The sequence below is a fragment of the Octodon degus genome, unplaced genomic scaffold, assembly GCF_000260255.1.
Source record: "Octodon degus isolate 3935 unplaced genomic scaffold, OctDeg1.0 scaffold00061, whole genome shotgun sequence".
Lineage (NCBI taxonomy): Eukaryota > Metazoa > Chordata > Mammalia > Rodentia > Octodontidae > Octodon > Octodon degus.
In genome coordinates, this window is record NW_004524637.1 from 511,496 (window position 1) to 535,952 (window position 24,457).

Here is a 24,457-nt window from a genome sequence, read left to right on the forward strand (position 1 = left end):
AGAGAGAGAGAGAGAGAGAGAGAGAGAGAGAGAGAGAGAGAGAGAGAGATTCTCAGAAAGTGAAGACCAAGCTGTGGGTATCTGGCTGCATCATTCCATGAAGAGTGTTCTGAGATCTCCTTCTGTCATCTTTTAAAGCCACTAATGCAGTCACGAGCACCCACTGACATGATGTCATGCAACCCCTTTTACCTTTCAAGGACACCACCTCCAAATACCATCCACACATGAAGTTGGGGTTCAAGTTTCCAGCACATGAACTTTAGGGGATGCGTTGAAACTACAACACCCAGTGTACATCAGTGACGAGGAATAGGAATGAGAAGGAAGCACCCTGGTAAAGTGGCCAGTGTCATCTCAAGCCATATCCAAGGTGCTCTCAACTCTTACAATGAAAGCAGAGCCCTTTGTGGGTGTGATGAGCTAACAAGTCCCAGGTCAGCACAGTGCCATTAAAAGCCTCCCAAGCCACATCATTCTTGAGACCTAGGATTGTCACTGCCCATTACACTTAGAGGGTAACCTGTTGGGTAACACAGTTCCTTGCTGCAGTTCACAAGTTCTAGCCTGAATCTCAGTACGCTTGCTGCATAGTTTTCATCACAACTTCCTTTCTATGCATTTGTTTTATCAACATGTATTAATTAGATCTATTAATGAGATTCAGTGTGATAATTCCATGTGTGTTTACAGTGCACCCTGATCAACTCCACTTACCCTTTCCCCGTGTACCCTCCTTCTCAGTCTCTGGTCATTGCTACTCTACCTCCAGGTCAACCTTTTTTGGGGGTAGGGGCTTCCACATATAAGAGAGAATATATGGCAAGAGTTTTGTTGTGTCTGGCTCACTTCACTTAACTTGATGCCCTCTGGTTCCACCAGTTTTGCTGCAAATGGCAAAATACGACTAAGTACTTTGTTCTAGAAATTATATATAATATATACCATATATATATATGTATATATATATATATACACACACATCACATGTACTTTATAAACTTACCTATTGATGGGAATCTAGGCTGATTAAATATTGGAAGTTCTTAATAGTGTTATAGTAAATATGGGTGCACAGGAATCTCTTTTGTATGCTGATTTCATCTTGTTTGGCTATATACCTAGAAGCAGGGTAGCTGGCTCAATATGGTAGATCTATATTTAGCTTTTTGAGGAAACTCCACTGTATTCTCTATAATTGCCATACTAATGTACATGCTTATCGGTAGTGTGTAAGATTTTTTTGGTAAGGTAGCAGAATATAGAAGAACATTGCCAGCAAAAATGCCAGCATCTTTTTTGTAGTAGCCCTCCTGATCAGGGTTAGATGGTATATCACTGTGATTTTTATTTTTATTTCCCTGATGACTAGTAATATTGAGCACTTTTTATTTATTTATTTACTTATTTATTATTACTATTATTATTATTATTAGTCTTTTTGAGACAGGGTCTTGATATGCAGTTCAGGCTGGCCTTGTGCTCACTTTGTAGTCTCACACTTACAACAATCCTCCTGCTTCAGCCTCCCAAGTTCTATGATTACAGGTGTGTGCCACCATGCCCAGCTGATATTTATCATTTTTTTTTTTGACTGAATCAGGGATTGAACTCAGACCCTTGTGCTTGTCAGGGAAGCACTTCTTCTACTGAGCCATCTCCCTGACCCCCAATATTTGTCATTTTTATTTTTTTTTAATTTTTTTAAGTAGCTATGTAGTCCAGACCAGCCTTGATTTTATTTATTTATTTATTTATTTATTTTTGTTTATTTATTTTGTGTGTGCATATGTGGTCAGCTCAGCCCACCAGGGGGCGGGGCTGGCTGGCATGTGGAGCTGGGGGATTGAACCGCGGTCCCTGTGCTTTGCTAAGCTTGTTCTAAGTAGGTGCTTTAGACCACTGAGCCATCTCACCAGCCCTATTTGTCATTTTTATTTGCCATTTTTATTTATCTTTTGTGAATTATCTGTGCAGGTCATTTGCCTATTTTAAATTGGATTTCTTGGTTGTTTTGTTAGGTTTTTAAATTCTTCATGTATTTTGGACATTAACCCTGCCAGATGAATAGTTGACAAATATTTTCTCTCATTCTGTACATTGTCTTTCCATTCTGTTGTTCCTGTGGTGTTCAGAAGCTTTATAATTTGATATAATCCCATTGTTAACAGTGGCTTTTGTTTCTTGTGCTTGTAGGGTTCTACCCTTTAGGACAAATCATATCACGATATACCAGTATCTTGAAATATTTCTCAACACTTTTAGATCAATTCATTTTGGGGGGTTGAATTTTGTACAGGGTGAGAGGTAGGGGTCTTTTCAGTCTTCTGCATGTGGACATCACTTTCACCAGCATCACTTGTTGAGGAAGTTGTCCTTCTTCCAGCATGTGTTTTTGGGTACTCTTTCAAGAACCAGGCAGTTGTGTATGCATGGTTTTATTTCTGGGATCTCTTGTGTTCTATTGGTCTATGTGTCTTTTTTAATGTTAATACTGTACCACACTCTTTGGGTTACTTTGGTTCCATCATTGTCTTAAAATCAGAAATTGTGATGCTTCCAGCTCTGTTCTCTTTGCTGAAGTTTTTATTTATAGTCTTTTTTGCTTCCATATGAATTTTAAGTCTGTGTTTTCTAGTTCTTTGAAAAAATATCGTGATGTTTTAATAGGTACTGCATTGACCCTGCCAATTATTTTGGGTAGTGTGGACATTTTAGCAATATCAGTTCTCCTGATTATGAATATGAGAAGTTTTTCCATATTCTAGGATCTTCTTCACTTTCCTTCATCTCTGTTGTGTAATTTTCACCATAGAAATCTTTGGTTTCTGTGGATAGGCTTGTTGTTAGGTATTTTATTTTTTGTAGCTGTTGAGAATGATATTGCTTTTATGACTTCTTATGCAGTAAATTTATTGTTGGTGTAGAGAAGATCTACTAAATTTTGTATGTTCTTTTCTTTTTCTTTTCTTTCTCTTTCTCTCTTTCTCTCTTTCTTTTTGTGGCTGGCTGAGCCAGCCCTGTGGACAGGGCCGGTGCAGCATATGTGCCAGGGATCGAACTTCAGTCCCTGAGCACTTGCCTAAGCGGGTGCTTTAGACCACTGAGCTATCTAGCTGGCCCCTGTATGTTTTTTTCTATCTGCTATCTTAGCAAATTTATCAGTTTCATTAGTCTGTTGGTAAATTATTTAGTTTTCTTATATATAGAATCATAGCATTACTAAACATAGGTTATTGGACTTTCCCGCTTCCTATTTGTATGCTGATTTATTTCTTTTAGTCTAATTGCTTCCACTGAGACTCTGGTACTATGCTGAATAGAAGGCAAGAATGGACAAGCTGGTTAGTCCCGATTTTAGAGCAAATGCTTTCAGTTTTCTTCCATTCAGTATGATGTTGGTGATGCTTCTCAAATGTAACTTTTATAACTTTGTCATATGATCTGTCTCTACCTAATTTGTTCAACACTTTTATCATGAAAAGTTGTCAAATTTAACAAGACTTTTTGTCTGCATTTTTTAAGATCATGCATTTTAAATTTTTCATTTTGTTGATGTGGTGTATTACATTTATTGATTTGTATGTGTTGAACCCTTCTTGGATCCCTGAGAGGAAACTAGCTTTAGTGTTCCTGATGTGCTGTTAAATTCAACCTGGGTTTTATTGAGAATTTTTATATATGTGTTCATCAGAGATATTGGTCTATAATTCTTTCTTTCATTCTTCTTTCTGTGTGACTTATCTTTCATAAGAGGGTAATACTGACCTTAGACTGGGTTTAAAAGGATTCCTTCCCTTTAAATCCTTCGGAACAGTTTCAGAAGAATTGGTGTTCTTTAAAGCATAACCTTCCTTCTGAATGAGATGGTGTGCTGCCTGTGATTCGGGGAGATTCCCAGTCCCATGAATTCCATTACATCTTCTTTTACATCATTGATTTTCTTTCCTTACTTTCAGTTCCTTGGTCCTTTAATGATTAAGACTGAAGTACTGGTCAAGAGTTCATAAAAGGAAAAGCAAGATAGCTCAGCAGACAAAGCACCTGCTTAGGTAAGTGCAGGGACTGGGGTTCGATCCCCAGTACCACATGGCATGTCAGCCCTGCCCCTGAGCCAGTGATGGAGTCCGGGCATGGTGGTGCATTCCTGTAATCCTCGCTACTGGGCAAAAGAACTGAAAACATCATGTCATAGTGATATATGTGTACCTATGTTTATAGCAGCACAATTCGTGATAGCCAAATCTTGGAAACAACCAAAATGCCCATCACCCGAGGAATGGATGAAAAATATGTGCTGCTTTTATACAATGGAGTATTATTCAGCTATGAAGAACAATAAACTTGAAGCCTTCATATATAAGTGGATGCAACTTGAAGATATACTCATAAGTGAAATAAACCATACCTGTGTGTATAAATATTGTATAGTCTCCCTATTGTAAGAAATCAAAAGAAGAAATAAAAATTGAAAGGTGTAACACAGTTAAATAGAGATTGAAAATTTAAAGACTAAACAATGAAGAGAGAGCAAGGAGAAAAGTTAGGAAATATGGCAGGGGTAGGACCAGCCAAAAATTAGGGCCGGTCAAATAGCTCAGTGGATTAAAGCACCTGCAAGCAGGCACAGGGGCTGGGGGTTTGATCCCTGGGCCTGCCATGTCAGCCCCGCCCCTGGGGTGTGCTGAGATGGCAATTGAGACTGGACGTGGTGGTGCGTGCCTGTAATCCCAGCTCTTGGGAGGCTGTAAACAGGCGGATCACTATAAGTCTGATCTAATAGTGAGACCTTGAACACCCTGTAGACCCATGCCGGCAGGGAGGTGCAGGGGAGAAAGCTTAGTAGAATAAGTGCTTGCCTGGCAAGCATAAGGGCCTGAGTTCAATCCCCGGTTCCACAAAAAAAAAAAAAAAAGAAAAGGAAAAAAAAGTATATAAAAAAAAGGAAATATGGATGGGGCAAGAACCAGACATTTATATAAACAAGATGGTTAAGGCAATAGTCCTAAGAATCTCCATCAGGTTTTTTAAAATAGCAGTTAATGGGTAGAATTCTCACCCTGACCAACTCTATATGCTGATATATGTGAACTAAGCAACTGCACTGAGGATAGCAATGTGTAACACTAAAACTATGCTTGAAATACCCATCATTTTTGTCTTCTAAATGCGTACTGTTTCTAACATCATATCAATTATTGTTGTACACCCTTTATAGTAAATGTTTGTTTTTAAAAAAAAGGTAGTAAAGAAAATAAGAGACAAGAAAAAGAATGTCGTAGGATTGTCCTGCTACAATGTTATATATGGTTTGATTTCTAAATTTCTGTGTAAAAATGTGTGGTTTTTTTTCACATTCTATAGGGATTTAAGGTTCAAAATGTCTATGGTTGTTGGAAAATACCAGTCCCATGTTATGTCTAAGGTGTTTGATATTCAGACAGATACTGATGTTAAGCTCAACTGCCTATGTTACAGGGTAATAATATCGTTAAGCTTCTCTTCTGGATGGAAGAGAAGCTTCTCCCAACTTAAGTTGGCAGACCAAAAGTTAGAGAAAAAGAAGGGCTACAAGGATAGCCAATATTTTGGCTCTAGTTCTTCAAGGTCAGTGAGGACTCAGGACATGAGAACTTGTGCTGTGACATTCTGTAACTCAATGGTGTCCCAAATTTTCTGTTCAAGGAGATTATGGGGCCACAGAGGAAAGTGATCAATGATGTAGAGTGTGCCTAAGGAGAGTCACCTAGAGAGAAAACATTCTTTCAGGCCTTCACAGAGAGCATAATGGTCAGGCACTGGCTGTGACCCATCCACATGGCTGCTGACACTGAATAAATATCTACAAACTGCTATACAGGGTTTCAGGGTTAATGCTGAGGGGATTTGACTAATCTTGTCAGATAAAAAAGTTACATTTTTCTGTTATATAGGTCTTGCTTATCTTAACCATCCAGCAGAAAAGTAGAAACATAAGGTATAAAAAGTAAAGCTATATTAATATGCTGAGCTGTAAAAGGCTCAAATCAACAACTTCTGACAATTGCCAGTTCTGCTGATAACCCACAACTATTATGAACTATTGGACCACATTGGGATATTTTGCTGAATTGAAGTACCTACAATATTTGAACTGGTGTCAAGTATGAAAACGTCCTTTAAAAAAAAATGGGGCCGGGAAGATGGCTCAGTGGAATAAGTGCTTCCTTGGCAAGCATGAGGGCCTGAGTTCAATCCCCGGTTCCACAAAAATAAATAAATAAATAAATAAATAAAAATAAACAATAAAAATAAAGGGTCCTTTAAAGACTTCTCCAAATACAGCTTCTCTAACAGCAATGGAGCACCCATCTCTGACAAAACAAAACAAAAAAGGGACAAATAAATGAAGGACTATTTTGTAGTGAAAAAAAAAATATATATATATATATATAAAGTAGGATAGATATACAGCTACTTTCTCTTAGTTCAATGAGAAGATTCATACTAATAGTGTTTAGACAAGAGATCGTGTCTGCATCTTGTACTGTGATTAACTACTGCAAAGACAACAATATGCAATGTATTAACTATTGTAACTACTATTAACCTGTGTTGGAACTGTCTCATTGTTATTTCTTTCTCATTAAAATTAATAAAAAAATTAAAAAGATAAAGTAAAATAAAATTAATTTAAAAATTTAAAAAAAAAAAAAAAAATCCCAGCTACTGGGGAGGTTGAAAACAGGAGGATTACTACGAGTCTGAACTGCTGAGACCCTGTACCAAAAAATAAAAAGGGAGGGGTGTTTCATAAAATCCAGGCAAGTCCACAGGATAAGCAAAATAAGCAACTCCTAGCATTTTCAGGGCCTAGGGAGGTGAAGGATATAACCATCTCCCAGGACAGGACTCCTGCTTGGAAGGGCAAGCCCTCATGCAGAGCAGAGCCCTTCTGTGTTAGAAAAGCCCATTTGGCTCCTTTTGCTTCTATGTTCAGACCTCTGGAATCTGTCGGGACGGTCCTGTAGAAATACAAGGCCACAGACCTCACCTCCCTGCTCCAAGGATTTATACCCTTGCAGTTGGTCATGAGGTTCAAACTCAGGCATGTGGAGTCAGGTGTGGAGCTTAATGTTTCACTTTGGGGATAAGGTGGGAATTAGGTGCTTTTGAGTGCGGGGTTGTGTGTAGACGACTCTAAAAGTTGAACCTGTTCCAAACAACCAAGCTGCCAGCAGAACCAGGCTCTTTTTATGAAAATCCGCGAGGGCCACAGAAAGCCTACAATTGGCCAGGCTCCCAGGCCACCCAAACACTGGGGCAGGAAAGTGAACAAACCCCGCCCAAACCCCAGGGCAGTGAGTTGGCCCCAAGGACTTCTGGTCAACTCTACACAGCTGTTAGCAGGCCGAGCACTTCATAGGCGCGGAAGATCGCTGCCTTCTCCAGCCGGGCCCTGCACCTCCTGGGCCTGCCCTCAAAGACTGCGTTCCAGGTGGGAATCGGGAAGAAGCACGAGACCGGGAGGAGGTGCCCAAACACCTTAAGCCTGAGCCGAGCGGATTTAGCTCTGCGAGAAACCTTTTCGCTAGAGCCCAGAGTGGGCGACACCGCGGAGGAGGCGCGGCAGCCCTGCCCCCTTGCCCCTCGCGCTCGCGGGTGCCGGTAAACGCACTCGAGGAGGGGGCTCTGGTCAAGGACAGGGATCCAGAGCCATGGCTGAGGCCGTGGAGCCGGAGGGGGGCGCTCCGGGTGCCCAGGCGCAGCCCGAGGACCCAGAGACTCTGGCAGTGGCCTCCAAGGCGGAGGGAAGCGAGGTTGGCGAGGGCACCGCAGCGGTACCCGGTGGCGACGAGACGCGCGAAGTGGCGGAGGAAGGCGGTTGCGGGCGGGACCGGGGGAGCGCGGGCGAGGGAGCAGACCCGGGGGCCGAGACGCAAGGCTCGGGGGGAGCGCAGGGCTCTGTGGAGGGCTGGGAGGAGACCGGGGAGGGAACCCAGGACGGCACCGCGGTGCCCCCAGCAGGGGAGGAAGTGGGCGGCACGGAGCAGGTGGAAAAGCGCGCAGGGGAGATTCGGGGGGACCAGGAGGACCCCGCGATCCGGGAGGCGCAAGAGGAAACAGAGAGCGGGCTGGAGGAGCCGCCAGAGTTCAGCGTAGAGCCCCAGGGGCCGGAAGGCAACAGCATGGATGCCGAGGGGCCGGCTGGAGGGGAGCACGGGGTGGAGAATGAGCCCCAGGACGGAGGGGAGGGCGGCCTCCAGGCCCAGTCTGAGGAGAACGAGGAGCCGGGCCGGGAGGAGCTCAGACAGGCTGCAGCGGAGGGCTTGGCGGCAGAGCCTGGGTCCCCGGGGGCAGAGGGGTCGCAGGACAAGACGGCAGACGCTGGCGAGAACGGTGACCCGGGAGGGCCCCGGGAAGAGGTCGGGGAGGAGGAAGAAGGGCAGGGAGAGCCGGGCCCCGCGGAATCCAGCCAGGATGCCGCACCGGCGGGCGGGGAGCAGCCCCCCGACAGCAGCCGCGGAGAGGAGGCGGCCGAGCTCAGTGGGACTGAGGATCCCGAACCCCAGCTTGTCAACCACACGGAGGAAGAGAGCAGCGCCCAGGGAGGTGACGAGCCCGAGCCAGTGAATGGCCGCAGGGAGGACGACGGCCAGGTGGCTCAGGAGGGAGACCCCTCACAGGAGCATGACATCACCCTCTTTGTCAAGGTAAATGTCACCGCCCCCAGGTCTCAGGACCTTCAGACCCAAGGGGGACGCTCAAAGGATGCCCCACCCCCGCACTAATTGCCACCAGGTGCTTTTGCCTCCTAGAGGGTAGGGTTTCAAGAAGTTTCAGAACTTTTAGGGGAACCCCTAACAATTTGGAAGGCAGGAGATTGGGGTGCGAGTGGTGGGAAGTGCGGCCGTGTGACCAGCATTCCACTGTCCTTTGTCCTGAAAATCCCGACTCGTCCTACGGGTCCAGAAGTAAATGGAGAATGAACTAAGTGGAAACAACACAAAGCCACACGCAAAGGGTTTTTGCCAAAGGAAACTAATCCTTGAAGAGGAAAAATACGAAGGTAGATAGGTTCAATGTGAAAACTACCCTGAAACTCAAATTCCCCAAGGCCAGAGCTGGCAGGGTATCAGTTACCTAAAGACATTCCAGGTTTAGAATTGGTGATGTGCGTTTGGGAGGAAAGTAGAAGCTTATTGACACAGGATAAATCATGTCTTTGTTGAAAGTTTTAACCTTTACGTTGGGGCAATGCTGGCTACTGCTGACTTGAACATCAGCTGTCTGTGACAATGGTTAACCTCGCTTCTGTCCAGAGAGAGCATTAGTTTTATCTTGTGCACAAGCCTGTAGAGACACAGTAATGGAAGTTTTCAGTAGACATGTTTTACAAGGGATCAAAAAACACGGACAAATGTCAGCAGCCTTCTCATACCAAGAGCTTTGTTAAAGACAAAGAAAAAAAGCAAGCCCTTTCTGAAGACCTTTGCCTAGACTCGGGGAAGTGGAGATAATAAGGTCAAGAATGTGCAATGCACATTGAATCATAATCCTTCCAAAATCTTTGCAAGTTTATAGAAGCTAGTTATGGCCTAAATCTCCTTGGCTGAAATGAGGAGAAATCCTAATAAGTGAAGGAAAAAAAAAGCTTGCAGAGTAATTACCTTTAGAATTTTAAGAAATGTCTGGGTGGCCAGGGACTTCGGGTGAAAAGAAAGTGGCTATTCTTAGAATTTTTAAGAGCTTGGGACAGTGTACAGTGACATATCAGGAAATCCCCTGAGGATACCGTCCCTTTAGAGGTCCTGGGAAGAACTCCACTGCATTCTGCTGGCTGGTTCCAAATCTGGTTGGTTGAAGAAATTTCCCATTGACAGAGTCAAATAACATCATGACTTGTGCAGAGGACCTTCTATGACACTATGAGGTGCAGTGACAACTCAAATCTCTGGGTCCTCCTCCATCAAGTCCATTGGAAATAACTAGTGAGGCAGGAAATAGATCTGGTCACTTTGTCTCTTAGTGAACAGTTCTTCAGTTGGTTGGTGCACCTTCAGGTAAACCCACAGTTTGGAGCCAGGCACAACTTTTTGCTTTGTTATTCCTGCCTTCTATTTCTCCAGCCTTCCCTTGACATTGCTGGGGGTCGCCACTCCTTGTCACCATGGTGCTGCCATGCCAGCCATAGCAAAGTACTTCTTTCTGTTTCATCAGGGAGCCATGGAACTGAATTCTTTCCTGCTTTGAAATTTGCAAGCACTGTACCATCCTTCTTGCCCCTGTCCCTGTTCTGGCCTGGTCATTTGCTGTGTATCCACAATTAAGTGTGGGCTTCAGCCATCCTGGGGTCCTCTGTGTGCTTTGTCTCTTACTTGACCTGCATGAAGTTTACCATTATATCTCCAGTGTGCACTGCACTGTAGTGAAGGAATGAGGGGTTGGCTAGCCACCTGTGTGTAGTATAGCACATTGATCCAGAATATTTATGTAAGAGTCAATAGGGCTGGGATCAAATTCTGGATCTTTACTATCTTGCTGTGTGACCTGAAGCAAATTGCTTAACCTTTCTGTACCTTTATTGTCTCAATTATTAAACTGGCACAGTCATAGTACCTACCCTTAAGGTTCCTGGGAGGATTCAAGAATAGGTTCTGTAGAGTACCAGGAATGGTGCCTGCCCTAAGTACACACAGTGTAACTGCTGGTACCTACTGCTGCTTCTGCTTGACTCACAAAAGCTTCCATTGCTTCTGCATGAACTGTTCCCTTCCCATTCCACTGTGTAGAATGTATAGAATTTTTTAAGGGGAAATCCCTCTAGACACTTAACTCCATCCTCTGAGAAAGAGAGTGTTAGGAAAGTTAATGAAAGCTTGTTGTCTCAGATACTACTACTGGGAAGTAGTTTGCAGTCTGCCAAGGGGCATGACATCCTTGAAGTGTACTTGCTGGTTGACTTGATGCTCAGATACCAGGATCAAAAGATTTTGATCCTCAAAAGGCAGTAAATAGATTGCCAAGCAATGAGCGTGGCTAACTTCTGAGGGTCTCTTAAATGTCATTTTAGGCATCTCACTGTCTTCTGAACCCATTCACCATGCTCTCTAAAAACAAAGAAACAAGAACAAAAGACCTTAATGAAACAAACACAAATTCTGTATGCTGCTGATCTTTTGAGGTAGTTTTTTTTTTTTTTTTCTTGGTACCAGAGATTATATCCAGGGCCTTTGCCCTTAGCTACATCTCCAGCGCTTTTTTATTTTGAGAGAGGTCTTGCTAAATTGCTAAACTGCTATCTCTAGGTTTGCTGTTGTGGTCTATTGTGTGTGTGTGTGTGTGTGTGTGTGTGTGTGTGTCTGTCTGTCTGTCTGTCTGTCTGTCTGTAGCCAGCCAGCTCAGCCCACTGGTAAAGCATATGGTGCCAGGGATCGAACCTAGGTTCCTGCACTTGCCTAGGCTTGTCTAAGCAGGTGCTTTCGACCGCTGAGCTATCTCACCGGCCAGCTATTGTGATCTTCCTCCCACAGCTTCCTAGTATTCTGGGATTACAACACACACCATTTTGCCTGGCTCCAAGTTTGTAGAATTGGATTTAAGATTCATAAATTAGGCCAGAATAGGATTTCTTTGCTAGCGTTAGCCTTGCCTAGATTCCTTCTTGGGTTCCATTAGCCACAGTGGGTGGCTAATGTGGGTTTTGCAGATACGTTAGGGTAAGTGCCTAAGGTGGGTTTTCTATGACATAGCTGTGGCACTAAACTTACAGAGCTATTTCTTGAGGTGACCATCACAATATGTTTTAAATATTCCTGGGCTAGGAGTTAACATTTCTTTAATTGTGTTTTGTGAAGCTCTTATTTAAAATTATACATATGTACTGCTGAGTTTCATGAGCTTACGTTGGTATCATACTTGGGTTCTTCAAAGAAATGAAACTGAGGCCTGATGGAAAAAGGAAAACTCCAGGAAGATATAGGCCTTGAATAAGCATTGCCAGCCAGAAATGTGAAGCTCCAAAGCAACAACAGCAACAACAACAAAAAATCTAAAACATGCCAGGATCAGTAGCTCAGTAACTCCTGGTAGACCAGTAGGCTTTAGCTTTTGGTCTGTCAGTGATAGGCTGTAGCTTCTGGTAAACCAGTAGGCTGCACTTCTGGGCACATTTGGCATGGAGGGGGCATCCTGAGACCTGTTGTGTGGGTCCCAGGCTCTGAGGAGCCTGGAAAGGATGTGTTTCTTTCCTAACTGTGTGCAGTCCATGATCTGAAGGGAAGTAAGCAAAGATAGCACTTCTATAACTTTAGTTCTCCCCTAACATCTTTTCTGGCACAAAGCACAACATTCAAACTATAGCAGCAAGCAGTTTCCTTGCCTTCCCCAAGCTTACCATCTAGCATGAGGGTGGATATTGAGGAATGTGATATGGCATACATGGCATTTCCATTGGGCTGGCAGCTGGCATGCCAAAGACCATGTGGTTTTTGGCCATTTTGGTTTTTTAGCCATTATTAGCACTATGTCCAGTGCATGATGGACGATTACTGCTGGTTAGAAAAGGAGGCATGAGGAAGAGGAGGCTGTATGAGCAAGCAGTAGGAGGCCTGAAAGACACAGCAAGATACTTGTTGGGAATTTAGCTGATTTGGAAATACTTACTTTCCTTTCTGCTCTATAGGAAGTAGGAGCTCTGGTTGAGCCCTGGTACACATTCTTGAAGATTGTCTAAAATGGGGTGGCTGTGATTTGAGCTAGATTCAGCACAATTTCTTCCCCCTCAGAATCGAGGTACCAACTATTCAAATCTCTGAGTCCTCCTTTTTTGACACTGACTTCCTTGCTGGTTTTTTGCCTGGTGCTGATTCACCAGCTGGACCATTGTCCAGGCACAGTTTGGGGAGATGTTCCTGCACAATATGCATATCTCCTGGATGGCACCATCGGGCTCTCTGGAGTCCAACCTCCTCCTGCAGGGATATGGTATCAAGCCCACCTTCAGCTGGGTGGTTGTTTGCATTGAGAGACCTGTTGACCCCTCTCAAATCAACATTTTAACTTGGAGATGTTAGTGCTTTGGTAGAAGATCTACTTTACTTAATGCTGTCACAACATTTTCTCAGTCTTTAATATTATTAAATATGTATAATACTATTGCTCCAGCTAGTGCTACCCTCTGGTATTTAGTGTTGGAGAAAATGTCATTACAGTTCGTTTAGTTGCAATTTGTAGATTATCCAGTAACAACAAGATCTAAATTCAAGTTTTTCATACAAATATGCAACACTTTTTGTCACCTAGGGCACAGACTGGCTGTTTGTGTTTTGTCTCCCACTGTCATCAAAAGATGTCACTTTAGTCTCCAGCATCATACCCACCCATCTCCAGTATCAGACCATCAACCTCTGTGGTAGGAAGGTGGGAAAATGAGACAGGGGCTTCATTCCCTCAATCACTTCTCTGCCTTCAGGGAGAAAATTCCATGCCACAGTACTGGCAGTAGATTTTCCCTTCTGTCCCATCACCTGGAGGTGACTTCCAGGCATCACACTTCTAGACCTTTCTCAGGCACAGGGAAAATGAGATGATGGTTGGTTTAGACCAGTGGTAAGCAAACTATGGCTCAAAGGTCAAATCCAGCTAGCCACCTGTTTTTGTACCCCTACAGCCTCAGGATAGATTTTAGAGTTTTAAGTGTGATTTGTGTTGCCCTTATTTTCATGGGAATATATACATATATTTTTTAAATTTATTTATTTATGTGTGTGTGTGTGTGTGTGTGTGTGGCCAGCTCAGCCCACCAGGGGGCGGGGCTGGCTGGCATGTGGTGCTGGGGGATTGAACCGTGGTCCCTGTGCTTTGCTAAGCTTGTTCTAAGTAGGTGCTTTAGACCACTGAGCCATCTCACCAGCCCTTCGTGGGAATATATTGACTGTTGACACTGGGTGATTTAGTCTTTTCATCTTAGCACCTTCTTATAATTGATGCATGGGAAAACGAAACATGGGTGGCGCTAACACTCTTGCAATCTTCACCTTTGTTTACTGGAATCTTTAAATGCTTCATTGTGTGTTATTTTCTGTAACTTCTTAAATCCTGATGGATTAGCTATTTCCAGCCTTGAGTTTCTTCTTTTCTTTTTAATTAACAGGTATGTGCTGTCAAGCACATCCACTATCAGAATTTAACTCTGTGTTACAGGGGAAGAAGTCCTGTCCAGAATAGAGTTTGAACTGTGTGGAGAGTGAGGTCATTTCATGCCCACACTATCCCACCTGAAAGTGTTGGTGGATCACTTTGATCTTGGTGTGGGATCCACTGAGGTAAATTTGACTTACACAAATCAAAATCATTATGAGGGGCTGGAGAGATGGCTCAGTGGTCTAAAGCACCTACTTAGAACAAGCTTGGCAAAGCATCAGGGACCGCGGTTCGATCCTCCAGCACCACATGCCAGCCAGCCCCGCCCCCTGGTGGGCTGAGCTGGCCCCATACACACACCTCTCTCTCTCTCTCTCTCTCTCTCTCTCTCTCTCTCTCTCTCTCTCTCTCTCAAATAAATAAAAAATAAAAAAATATCAAAATCATTATGAATATATCATCTGTGATGTAGAAATATCAAAATACTCTAAGGTTGTCTCCTAGTCAGGTACTCTATTTATGCTTCCATCTGCTATAAGAATTGGCCAAAACTCACACAGAATGATGACAAATCCATTTACAGAGGCCCAGTGAATTGTGGAGGATCAGAAAAGTTGTTCCTAACTTGTGTTTGCTGAATAGGAAGAAGAAATGTATACTTAACTATCATAGATAGTTTGGAAAGATCAGTTGGAAGTTTCCAGGGCAGTTGGTCTGTTGAAAAACATATAGTGTGCCTGGGGAGAGTCACATGGAAAGAAAAAACATTCTCTCAGGCTTTCACAGAGAGCAAATTGGTCAAGCAATGGCCGTGACTCATGCACATGTCTGACACTGACCAAAGGATGTACAAAGGTCATTACAGGGCTACAGGATAAATCCTGAGAGTACTTGGCTGACCTTATCAGATACAAAAGTTATATTTCTTGTTATATAGGTCTTGTTATATCTTGGTCTTAACCACCCACCAGAAAAATATAAAAACAAGGTATTTAAATTAAACACCATATTAATATGATGAGCTGTAAAAGGCTCAAGTCAATAACTTCTGAGGATAACCCACTAATATTATAGACTGCTAGACAGTGTTAGATTGTTTAGTTGAATTCAAACACCTGTAGTATTTAGATGCCAATAGAATATTCACCTCTGATAGACAATAAAAAAATTATACAAAGGAATAATCATTTTGTATTTATATGTACAAAATAGGATAAATTTACAGCTACTTTTGCTTAATTCAATGAGAAGAAAGAGGTGTACTAACAGTGTTTGGACAGAATATCCTGTCTGCTTCTTGTACTATGGATAACCACTAAGAAGATAACAATGTACAATGTATTGATTATCAAAACTGTCCTATTAATCAGCTGCGAAATTGTCTCATTCATATTTATTTCTCTCTTTTGTTTTTGGCGGAATTGGGGATTGAACTCAGGCCCTTGGGCTTGCCAGGGAAGCACTTATTCCACTGAGCCATCTCCCCGGCCCAATATTTATTTCTCAATAAAAAAAATTAAAAAAAAAAACATAGATCATTTTGACATATACTGACTCAACCTACAAAGACTACATCTATTTTTATATGTGATATAAGAAATAATTATATTGAGACTATTCTCTAATTGCAGATTTTTTACTAGGTTTGTGGACTCTTCCTTCCACTCACTGCTTTTCTTTCTTTCTGTACTTGTTTGTTCACATAAATTTGTGTATATGGAGAAAGAAAAGCTGCTTTTCACTTTCCCAATCTAATCCATGGTATTTGGTATCTAAGTTTATACTTAAGACAAATATTTATTGGTTCTCTGCCAAGCATCAGGCGCTGTGCTTGGGGCTGGGGGTATAACAATGGTGAGGACAAAGTTAGCTGCTGCTATTTAGAGATTCAATCTGGAGAGAGACCTAGGAAGACAGCATGAGGAGGGGGAGCACAGAGGGCTGGAATGGAGTCAGTGGGACTAGGGGGCTGGTAACTGAGCAGTGGCTACGGTCAACAGGTGTGTTCATCAGCTGCATGATACTATAACACACTGCTGAGCTAACTGATGTATAGAGAAAAAAGGTTTATTTTGGCTCATAGTTTTGGTGGTTTCAGTCAAAGAGGAGTTGGTCCCATTGTCTTTGGGCCTGCATTGAGGCAGCACATCACGGTAGGAAGCATGTGGTAGAGCGCGGTTGTATACTTCATGGTCAGGGGGTCAGAATTCCACAGTCCCTTTTAAGGGCACACCCCTAGTAACTGGAATACCTCCTGTTAGTCTCCATTTCTGAAAAGCTCTGCTGTTTCCTGACAGCTCTACTTGGGTGAATAAGCCTTTATCACAGGGACCCATGGGGGCCTCTTTCAGATCCAAACAATACCAAGGAGAGATTTGGGCTCTGGATCTCTGACCTTTAGGATGACCCATCTGTCACATAATGAATGGGCTTATCTATCTTCCTGTACCACGGATGGACGCATGAGCAGCAGCCTGCCACTGGGGACAGCAGGATTCATCCTATTTCTAATTATGTATTTTCTAGAATGGAAATCTATCCCATAACATCCTTCTCCTGAACCAGCCATGCTTCTCAAATTTAAATTGCACTTACAGTGTTGGCTTATGTCTGAGGGCAGTGACGTAGCTATTATAATAGTGTGGCATGGGAAAGCTATTTTCGTACTTACTCTGTCTGTGGCAGGAGACTGGAGCGAGGGATACTGGTGAAAAGCAGCATGGTGTCAAGGAAGCCAGAGCACCATCATTACAGTACCAAAGTTGAGGCTGGCATGGGGGTGAGCAGTGATCTGCATCGGCTCCCATTTCTGTCACCTGGGGTTGTACAATAGAGACTCAACACAGTGCTCATCCAATACATGTGCACCCCAAGACTCCCTCTTTGTTTCTGAATGTGTGACCTCAGGCTTGCCCTGGAGGGGAAGGACAGTTAGGGCCTCTTTCCCAAGCCTGCTTGCTTCTGCTTTCCATGCAGTGGGACTCTTCCAGAGAAGGTGGTGGGCTGCTGAGGGGCAGAGAAGACCTGGTGCCATGCTAGCCAAGGCTTTATGCTTGTACTTGGCTCACCTTCTAAGGGCTTAGGATGCTGCAGTCCAATAGGCAGGAGCTCTTCACCCTAGCAGGGTCCCCAGTGGGATCCTTGTCCCACTGCAGCTGCAGTGGAGTGCAGGGATGAGGAATCAGCGCAAGGAGGTCATTCTTTTCCCTGGCTGGAACCACACAGGGGCCTTCCTGACAGCAGCCACACAGTGTCTGAAACACTGGGCACATTACAGCTATCATGTGCGTGGAAGGCTGCGCAGAAGAAAGGCGTCATTGGTCTGGAGACCTGGGGACACTAGGCTTTCTCCTTAAATGAGGAAAATGAACACTTTTTGTTGTCTTCGGTGTCAGAGCTCTAGATGGAACTTCAAAGAACCCTGCGAAGATGCAATCTCCTCCAACTCTGTTCACTTTGTTTTAACTCCAGGTCAGATGTCTTCAACTCTGTTCCCATGAATAGACTGGATGAAGTATTGGGTTACATTCAGTGGCTTTTAGTGTCACTTAATTCTTAAAAATTCAGTGCCTAAGAAAGTTCAGAAGCGTTAGCACATCAGATACGGAAAGGCCCATTCTGGGCTAAGTGCCACTTAACCAGTATGTTGTGATTCTTTGAACTGACATAGTAAAAATATGAAGCTCTGCCTGTCCTGAATATAAAATAGTGACTCTGATACCTTCAGGCACTGCTAGTGTTTTACTATTTCAAGTAAGTGAAGAACTGGGTCTATAGGCACATGATTTGGACACTTGGGCACACCTTGGAATCACACAGTCCCATGGTAGGTTAGCATGTCATTCAGCATGGCTGTCACTAAGAATTGGGTTTCATTTCTTTCCTCAGAATATGATGTGACATTTGTGACTCTTGGTAATCAATAGAATAATGGCATGACTGATGTTAGATGAATTTCTTTTCATGAAAGGACACATCACTTCACCAGTCACCTGAGGTCACCATACAGGATGAAGCCACCTGTAGATACTCCATTCAGCCATCCTGGCTGGGCACCATCTTCTAGTTATGCTGCAAGATGCTGGATGACCTGTGTGAAGCTATCTTGTCCCCCTTCCTGCCTGGCCATCAGCTGAGTACAGCTGGGTGAACTGCATCAGTGCTGTAGAGGACAGAAAGGTCACTCAGGAAAGCTGTGAGAAACCCCCGACTTGCAAAGTTATGAGCTATTAGAAATTGGCATTTTAGCACTTGGTGACTGGGACATATAACTTTGGTTTCCTCTACACTGGGAAAATCTGGGTGGCTATGAAGGCAGGGCCAAGACGGGAGGCATTAGATGGCTTAAAGCAGTTAGGGGATGAAGTGGAGAGAGGAAGTCTCTCTTGTCAGTCCTTCCACTTGCTGTAACATTCCCCCCTTTTTAGTCACTATATGAATTGGAATGCTCTGTCGTTCAAGACCCTAAACCACTGGGGTGTGTAACAACAGGCTGCATTATGAAGCAGGCTTTCCAGGACAAGATGTTCCTTTGTTGCAATAATGCCTTGTGAGAATTTTACAAGGAAATAAGCTTTTCATCTCCATGCAAAAGCTTCAGTTGGTATCATGCCATATTATTAAATCAGGATTAAAAATAGCCCTGGCATTTTTCAAGCATAATTCATATGGGAGACAACGTGGCGAGCACCGGTTCATTTGTTCCCATACTTTATACCACTCGTTCCACCTGCTGTGAGCAGTGGGCACCCACGTCGCTAAGCCTTTTGCTAGAGTTTAAACCTGGGAGCTGTGTGGTTCCATAATTAAGCTCTGTGGGTTGACCACTTAATCCAGCTACTAAGAAATTGTTATAACAGTTGAAGGAATGTTATACATTCTTGGGAATATATGTAGGACTAGTAAGCCTTTTGAAAAGTTCAGACCCACGTTTTAGTTTTAGAGTCTATACCATATTCCTTAGGATTTAGGTGTAATGATGAATGAACTTATTTCTAAGTTCGAGGATATGAAGAATGAGAGGCATTTTTCCTGGTAGATCATAGTCCTCTGGAAGGACAGGCGTGTTCAAACTGATAACATAGTTCACCAACAGCATGAAATAGACGTAGCTCTCCATTTTCAGGGACAGACACTGTAAAGCACTGGTGGTATCAAGAAAAGTCAGAGTCGTAGAAAGTGTCATTCACTGTGTGGCCTTTCATTTGTTTCACAAGAAATTCCTGAATTACTGCTTTCTAAAATAGACCTTGCTTCACCTCCAGGAGCTTTTTTTCTTTATAACCTCGACAGTGTGATGCGTAGTACTAGTGTCCTGGGATTAGCTAGCATGAGGACGGTGCAGGTTACCAGCACAGGTAAGGGAGTGGGAGGCCATAGCCTTTTCTTTCATTGCTCCTAAGTGTGGCAAGAGAGAGGACCCAGCCACCTGGTAGATGCTTAATCTGCATGGAGTCTTATTTCTTCCCTGGCATTGTGCTAGCTGTTGCTGTTGGTTTACGTTCCTTCCTCAGTCTCTAAGGGAGACTTGAAAACAGAATCACAAAATTTAAGTTGGTGTATCGAATTCTGAGGGCTGCGATGCCAGGTTCTCTGTAAACCTGTATTCTCGGTCCCTTAGGAAGACATCTTTGTCTTATGGAAATTATGCATTTAGATTGAAACTTATGGACTGGTGCTTTCTGTCAAGTTGCTGTCAGATTCACCCCATGTCATATTTGTCAGCCTCTTAAGACTTATATGCCCTTTAGAATACTTTGTGCTTCTGATGGTGACAATCCATTGATGAATCCCCAGCTGAGCGGGCTATGTAGAGACGGTGCCCCTTGGAGGAGGGCAGCCGCTGTGTTTGTGCCTTCCATGAATGTCCTTTTTCAGCGCTTTCCCCTGGCTCTGGTTCCTGGCTGCCAGCAGGTGAGCTGCTGTCCTCTGCCACGTCTTTCTGCCCTGCCACAGGCCTCAAGCAGTAGAGCCAGTGGACCATGGACTGAAACTTCTGAAGCCCAGAACCAAAATAAATTTTCTTTTTCAGAGTTGATTTTCTCAGGTATTTGGTCGCAACAATGAAAATGTGACTAACACATCGCCCTTCCCCTTTTGGAAGCTGTGGACATAACTATAAACTCAGATGGCATGAATAGGTGTTATTTGTGGAGTTTGTTTTGGTTTTACCTCCTTTTATTTCTTTTCCCCTTAAGGTATATTTGTGCTTTAGAACACGTCATGTTCCTAAGGGCAGCCACCTCTCAGTGGGTTGTTGATTGGGAATTTTTGTAAAAGTTATTCCTTTGGCCCTTGGCAGAAAAAAAACATCCTCTGGCATCATAGTTCCATGGGGAAACAAATCAATACATAAATTCTATTGTCTTCATCTCCCATAGGATGTAAACTGCTTCTGAATAATCTCATGAACAGTATTCGTGGGTGATGTTTCAGGATGAGAATTTTTAAGTCTGTAATTTAACTTTTTAGGACTAGAAGCCTACCGCATGGCTTCTTCTGGTGGATTTAGTAGATTAGCCATTTGAAGTATGTTCAGCATCATTAATACTACACTAATGGCATTTGAATAAAATTGCAAATAATTAAAAGTTCATTAAAACTATATGCCTTATTCACAAGGAATAATTTGTGAAATGAGGTTAGGTTGTGTATTGCTACCATACCCAGTACTGGAGGAGGGGTTTCAAGATGTTCTCAGCACAACAGGGGCTCAGAAGAGGGTTTCAAATAGGGAAAAGTGGGTAAAACGCTGGAACATGACTCTTCTTAGGGTGGCCCTTTCTCCTTGAACATTGTCACTGTGTCTTCAACCTTGAAGACCTGTCCTCATGTTGGTGATGTCTAGGACACAGACCACTTCCATTCACAGCACCCTAGAGTGCTGATGTTTTGGGGGTTATTGGGGATTGATTGTTTAACTGGTGATTGATTGAATCATGTCTTCATTCATTGATTTAGTGAGTCTTAAGCATTTCAAATTCCATAAGACATTTATTTTTGTGCAGTTTTACCTGTTAGGGATATGAGTTTCTAATCACATCACTTCCACATTTGAAAATAGGAATCTACATGTATCGCTCCTCCACTTGAGTGTGGGGGTTGTTTTGGAGATAAGGCAATGCTGGCCTTAAACTCACTATGTAGCACACACTGGTCCCAAACTCTGGGCAATCCTGCTGCCTCAGCCCCCAGACAGCTGGCCTTACAGGAGTGTGCCACCACGCCTGCCTGATGGCATGTGCAGGCATGTGTCACCATGCTGTGGGGATTCTAAGAAGCTGGTCTCAGGCTGGGTAGGGGTTAGGATCCTGAAGCAGCTGGTCCTGCTCTTCTCTCTTCCCAGGGCTGAGGGTCGGATGGAATCACATGCCAAAGAAAACTTCAGGCATAGAGAAGACTTCCTTCTGGTAAAGCCTGTATGTTCATCTTGGCCAGCAGCTCTGTCTTTCCTTATTTGCAGAGCAGCAGAGCCCTGTGAGCCCTGGCCCAGGGCCTTCCCCTCACATTGGTCCAGCCAGGCCTCACATGGGGGAAGGTAAAGCTTCCAGATAAAGCTGTAGTGTCTGAAATATCCTAAAAGCTCTCCATTTAAATTGCTAACATCTGTAGTATGAAACCATCACTGTCAGAGAACTTTCAAGTTTAGCTAACTAATCTAGACACTCTTGAACTTGTACGGATTCAGGGACTACAAAGAAATGTGAAGGGAAGTCTAGTTGTTTATAATTGGAATAGTCAGCCCTCTAAACATAGTTCTAGTAAACGTGAGTCTCTCTCTTCCCTCTCCCTCTCCCTCTCCCTCTCCCTCCTTCCCTTCCTCCTTTTTTTTTTTTAAAGACAGCTCTTTAAAGACCTCTTTTTAAGGGATGTCTTAAAAATCACCATGTAGTTCAGACTGGCCCTGTGCTCATTTTTGTAGCCACCAAGTGAGTCTTGAACTCGTAATGATCCTCCTATCTCAATCTCCTGAGTTACTGGGATTATAGGCTTATGCCATGATGCCCTGTTCCAAAATTGAGTTTCTGAAACTATATGCTTTTTAAAAATTCTGATTCTGATTTTTTTCCTTTTTAAAGAAAGCTTAAAGTGAACAGTTCATATTCTGTACATAAAATTATATTGTGCATATCTAGTTGATTCTTCGGTCTCCTCTCATTGAACCAAGTGACATATTTGCACCCAGTGACAGCATTAAAACCAGAATGACATTTGCTTTGAACCCAACACTTGTGAAATCTGAGGCTTGGGTTTTGGGGAAGCAGGCTTACCTGCACATCTCTATGGCCAGGCAAAAGGGAGAGCAGGGGAGATGTGGCAGGTTGATGTGGTGCAGCTCTCTCAGACAAGATGCTTTAGGGCAGAGGTTACAAAATGTGCAAAATCAAATACAAAATCTCTCACCGCTGGGCCACTGATGTGGCCTGTGATCCTGCAGTGCATCATCCGGTCACCTGCCTCCTTGATAAGCACCTGTCTGTGCTGTTCATTTGTTTGCTGCTGCGGAATTTCTTCCATTAGGCAAGACAACTGTGGGGGAAACCCATTCCCTCCTTGACCAGAAACGATTCTTATTCTAGTTGCCCTTTAAAAGGAAGCTCAAGTTTTCAAAGAACATGTGATCCAACAGATTTATTAAGAACTTCCAGTTTGGAAACCAAGTTATTTCATCTCCTAGGTTGCTACTTTTCAGTACTGTGTTTTAATTTTAGATTGTGCATTTACTTCCTAGTATGGTGACCAGCTGCAGCAATGAGCGTGGCTGCTCCAAACCATCTGAAGTGTTTGGGGTGAGAGCTGATTAGTATGTCTTTACAATGTAAGATTTACAGAGAAGACAGAGGTGTTCCCCTGGCCTAGCTCTTCCATCAGACATCTGTGGGAAAGTGTGTGCAGCCAGAAGGTGTGGAAAGGCCTCAAAAGAGCACCTTTTGGTTTGTGGATGGGCGACAGGTGACACTGTCATCTCCTGGGACAGTAGGTAGTCACTGGAGTTGGTGGCCTCTTGAGGAATGGCTCTGAGAAGGCCACACTCAGTTGGACAGACTGTAGCTTTTTTAAAGATACCTCTCTGGGATATAGGCTTTTGTGGAAGGCTAAAGAGGGATTTTTTTTTTTTTTTGTATTTCAGGGAAGGGTCTATAGGGGGTCCAGGGTCTCACTAGTAGATTGAACTCATGGTGGTCCTCCTGTTTACAGCCTCCCAAGAGCTGGGATTACAGGCACACAACACCACACCAAGTCTTAGGGAATTTTTAGACAGGTAGATTTCTTCAGATCTTGCAAATGATAGCATTCACCTAGGTACACGCATATGGGTGATTACCTGAGAAGCTAACCACCAAGCCTGTGATTTCTGCCATCCAGAAATATTGAAAGCAAAGCATTCTAATGTTCATGCTGCCCCTAAATCCTAACGTGTACTAATTTGCCTTATGAATCCTTAAGATATTTATGATTTACTGCATGGATTCTATCTGAGCAAGAAGCTTCCAGCTGCAGAGAGCTGCCGTATTGGTCCTTGAAACCAAGCAGAGTGTGTTTAACGTCCTGTACTTTATTAATAGAGAGCTCCAGGAATTTGGCCTCCTTTATAGTTGTGAGCTTCCCAAAAGAAAATGAAGAGAAAGCAGGAGCCCACTTCCGCTGCCAGGAAGAAATAAGCTCCTGAAAAGGTTCACTGAAGAACTGGAGGATTCTGAACAACTTGAGAAAGCTGGATTTTAACACCTCGGAGATCATTAGTTACCTCTTTCTGTCTGCTCTGCCCAGTGCATGGGGCTACCCTCTTCTTCAACCCACGGGGGTTCCTGCCAGTACTCCCACGACCAGTTCTTCAATGAGGGTGAAGAGATAATTTATAGAGCTTCAGTTCTTATTTCCCTGACATGAGTTTAGTGTGCACTGTCTAGCTCTAACTTAGCTATGCAGTCACTGATTACCTCCCAGCCCTTTGTATTTTTTTTTTTTTATTTTCAGACAGTGTCTCGCTAAGTTGCCCAGGATGGCCTCAAGCCTGCCATCCTCCTTCCTCAACCTCCCAAGAAGCTGAGGTTCTAGGTGTGCAGGACCACACCCAGCAAGATGTGTGTCTAAAGGCGCAGCGCACAGGCACCAGCTGTGTTTAGGTTTGGTGTTTGTGGTACCTCAGGCAGAATTCCCTGAGGTCCAGGGGGCTCATCTAATTTTCCCAGACTTTCTTGTTTTTAGAACTGGAAATCCTATGTAGCAGGAAGCCTCCAGATCCTGGATAAATCTGGTTTAGTTCCTTGCAGGGGCTAACAGTTAGTGACGTTTTCCATCAGAATTTAATCACAGGTAGATGTGATTAAGG

The 24,457-nt window shown here is 43.5% G+C and overlaps 1 protein-coding gene across 1 annotated transcript in view; it reads left to right on the forward strand.

Annotated features, from left to right (window-relative positions):
- The first annotated feature begins 7,293 nt into the window (after window positions 1-7,293).
- Clic6 (chloride intracellular channel 6) overlaps window positions 7,294-24,457 on the forward strand; it is a 42,073-nt gene continuing 24,909 nt past the window's right edge. The window contains exon 1 of the mRNA XM_004634390.2: window positions 7,294-8,693. Coding sequence (XP_004634447.1) covers window positions 7,698-8,693 — 996 coding nt within the window. The 5' untranslated portion in view covers window positions 7,294-7,697. The remainder of the gene's footprint in view (window positions 8,694-24,457) is intronic.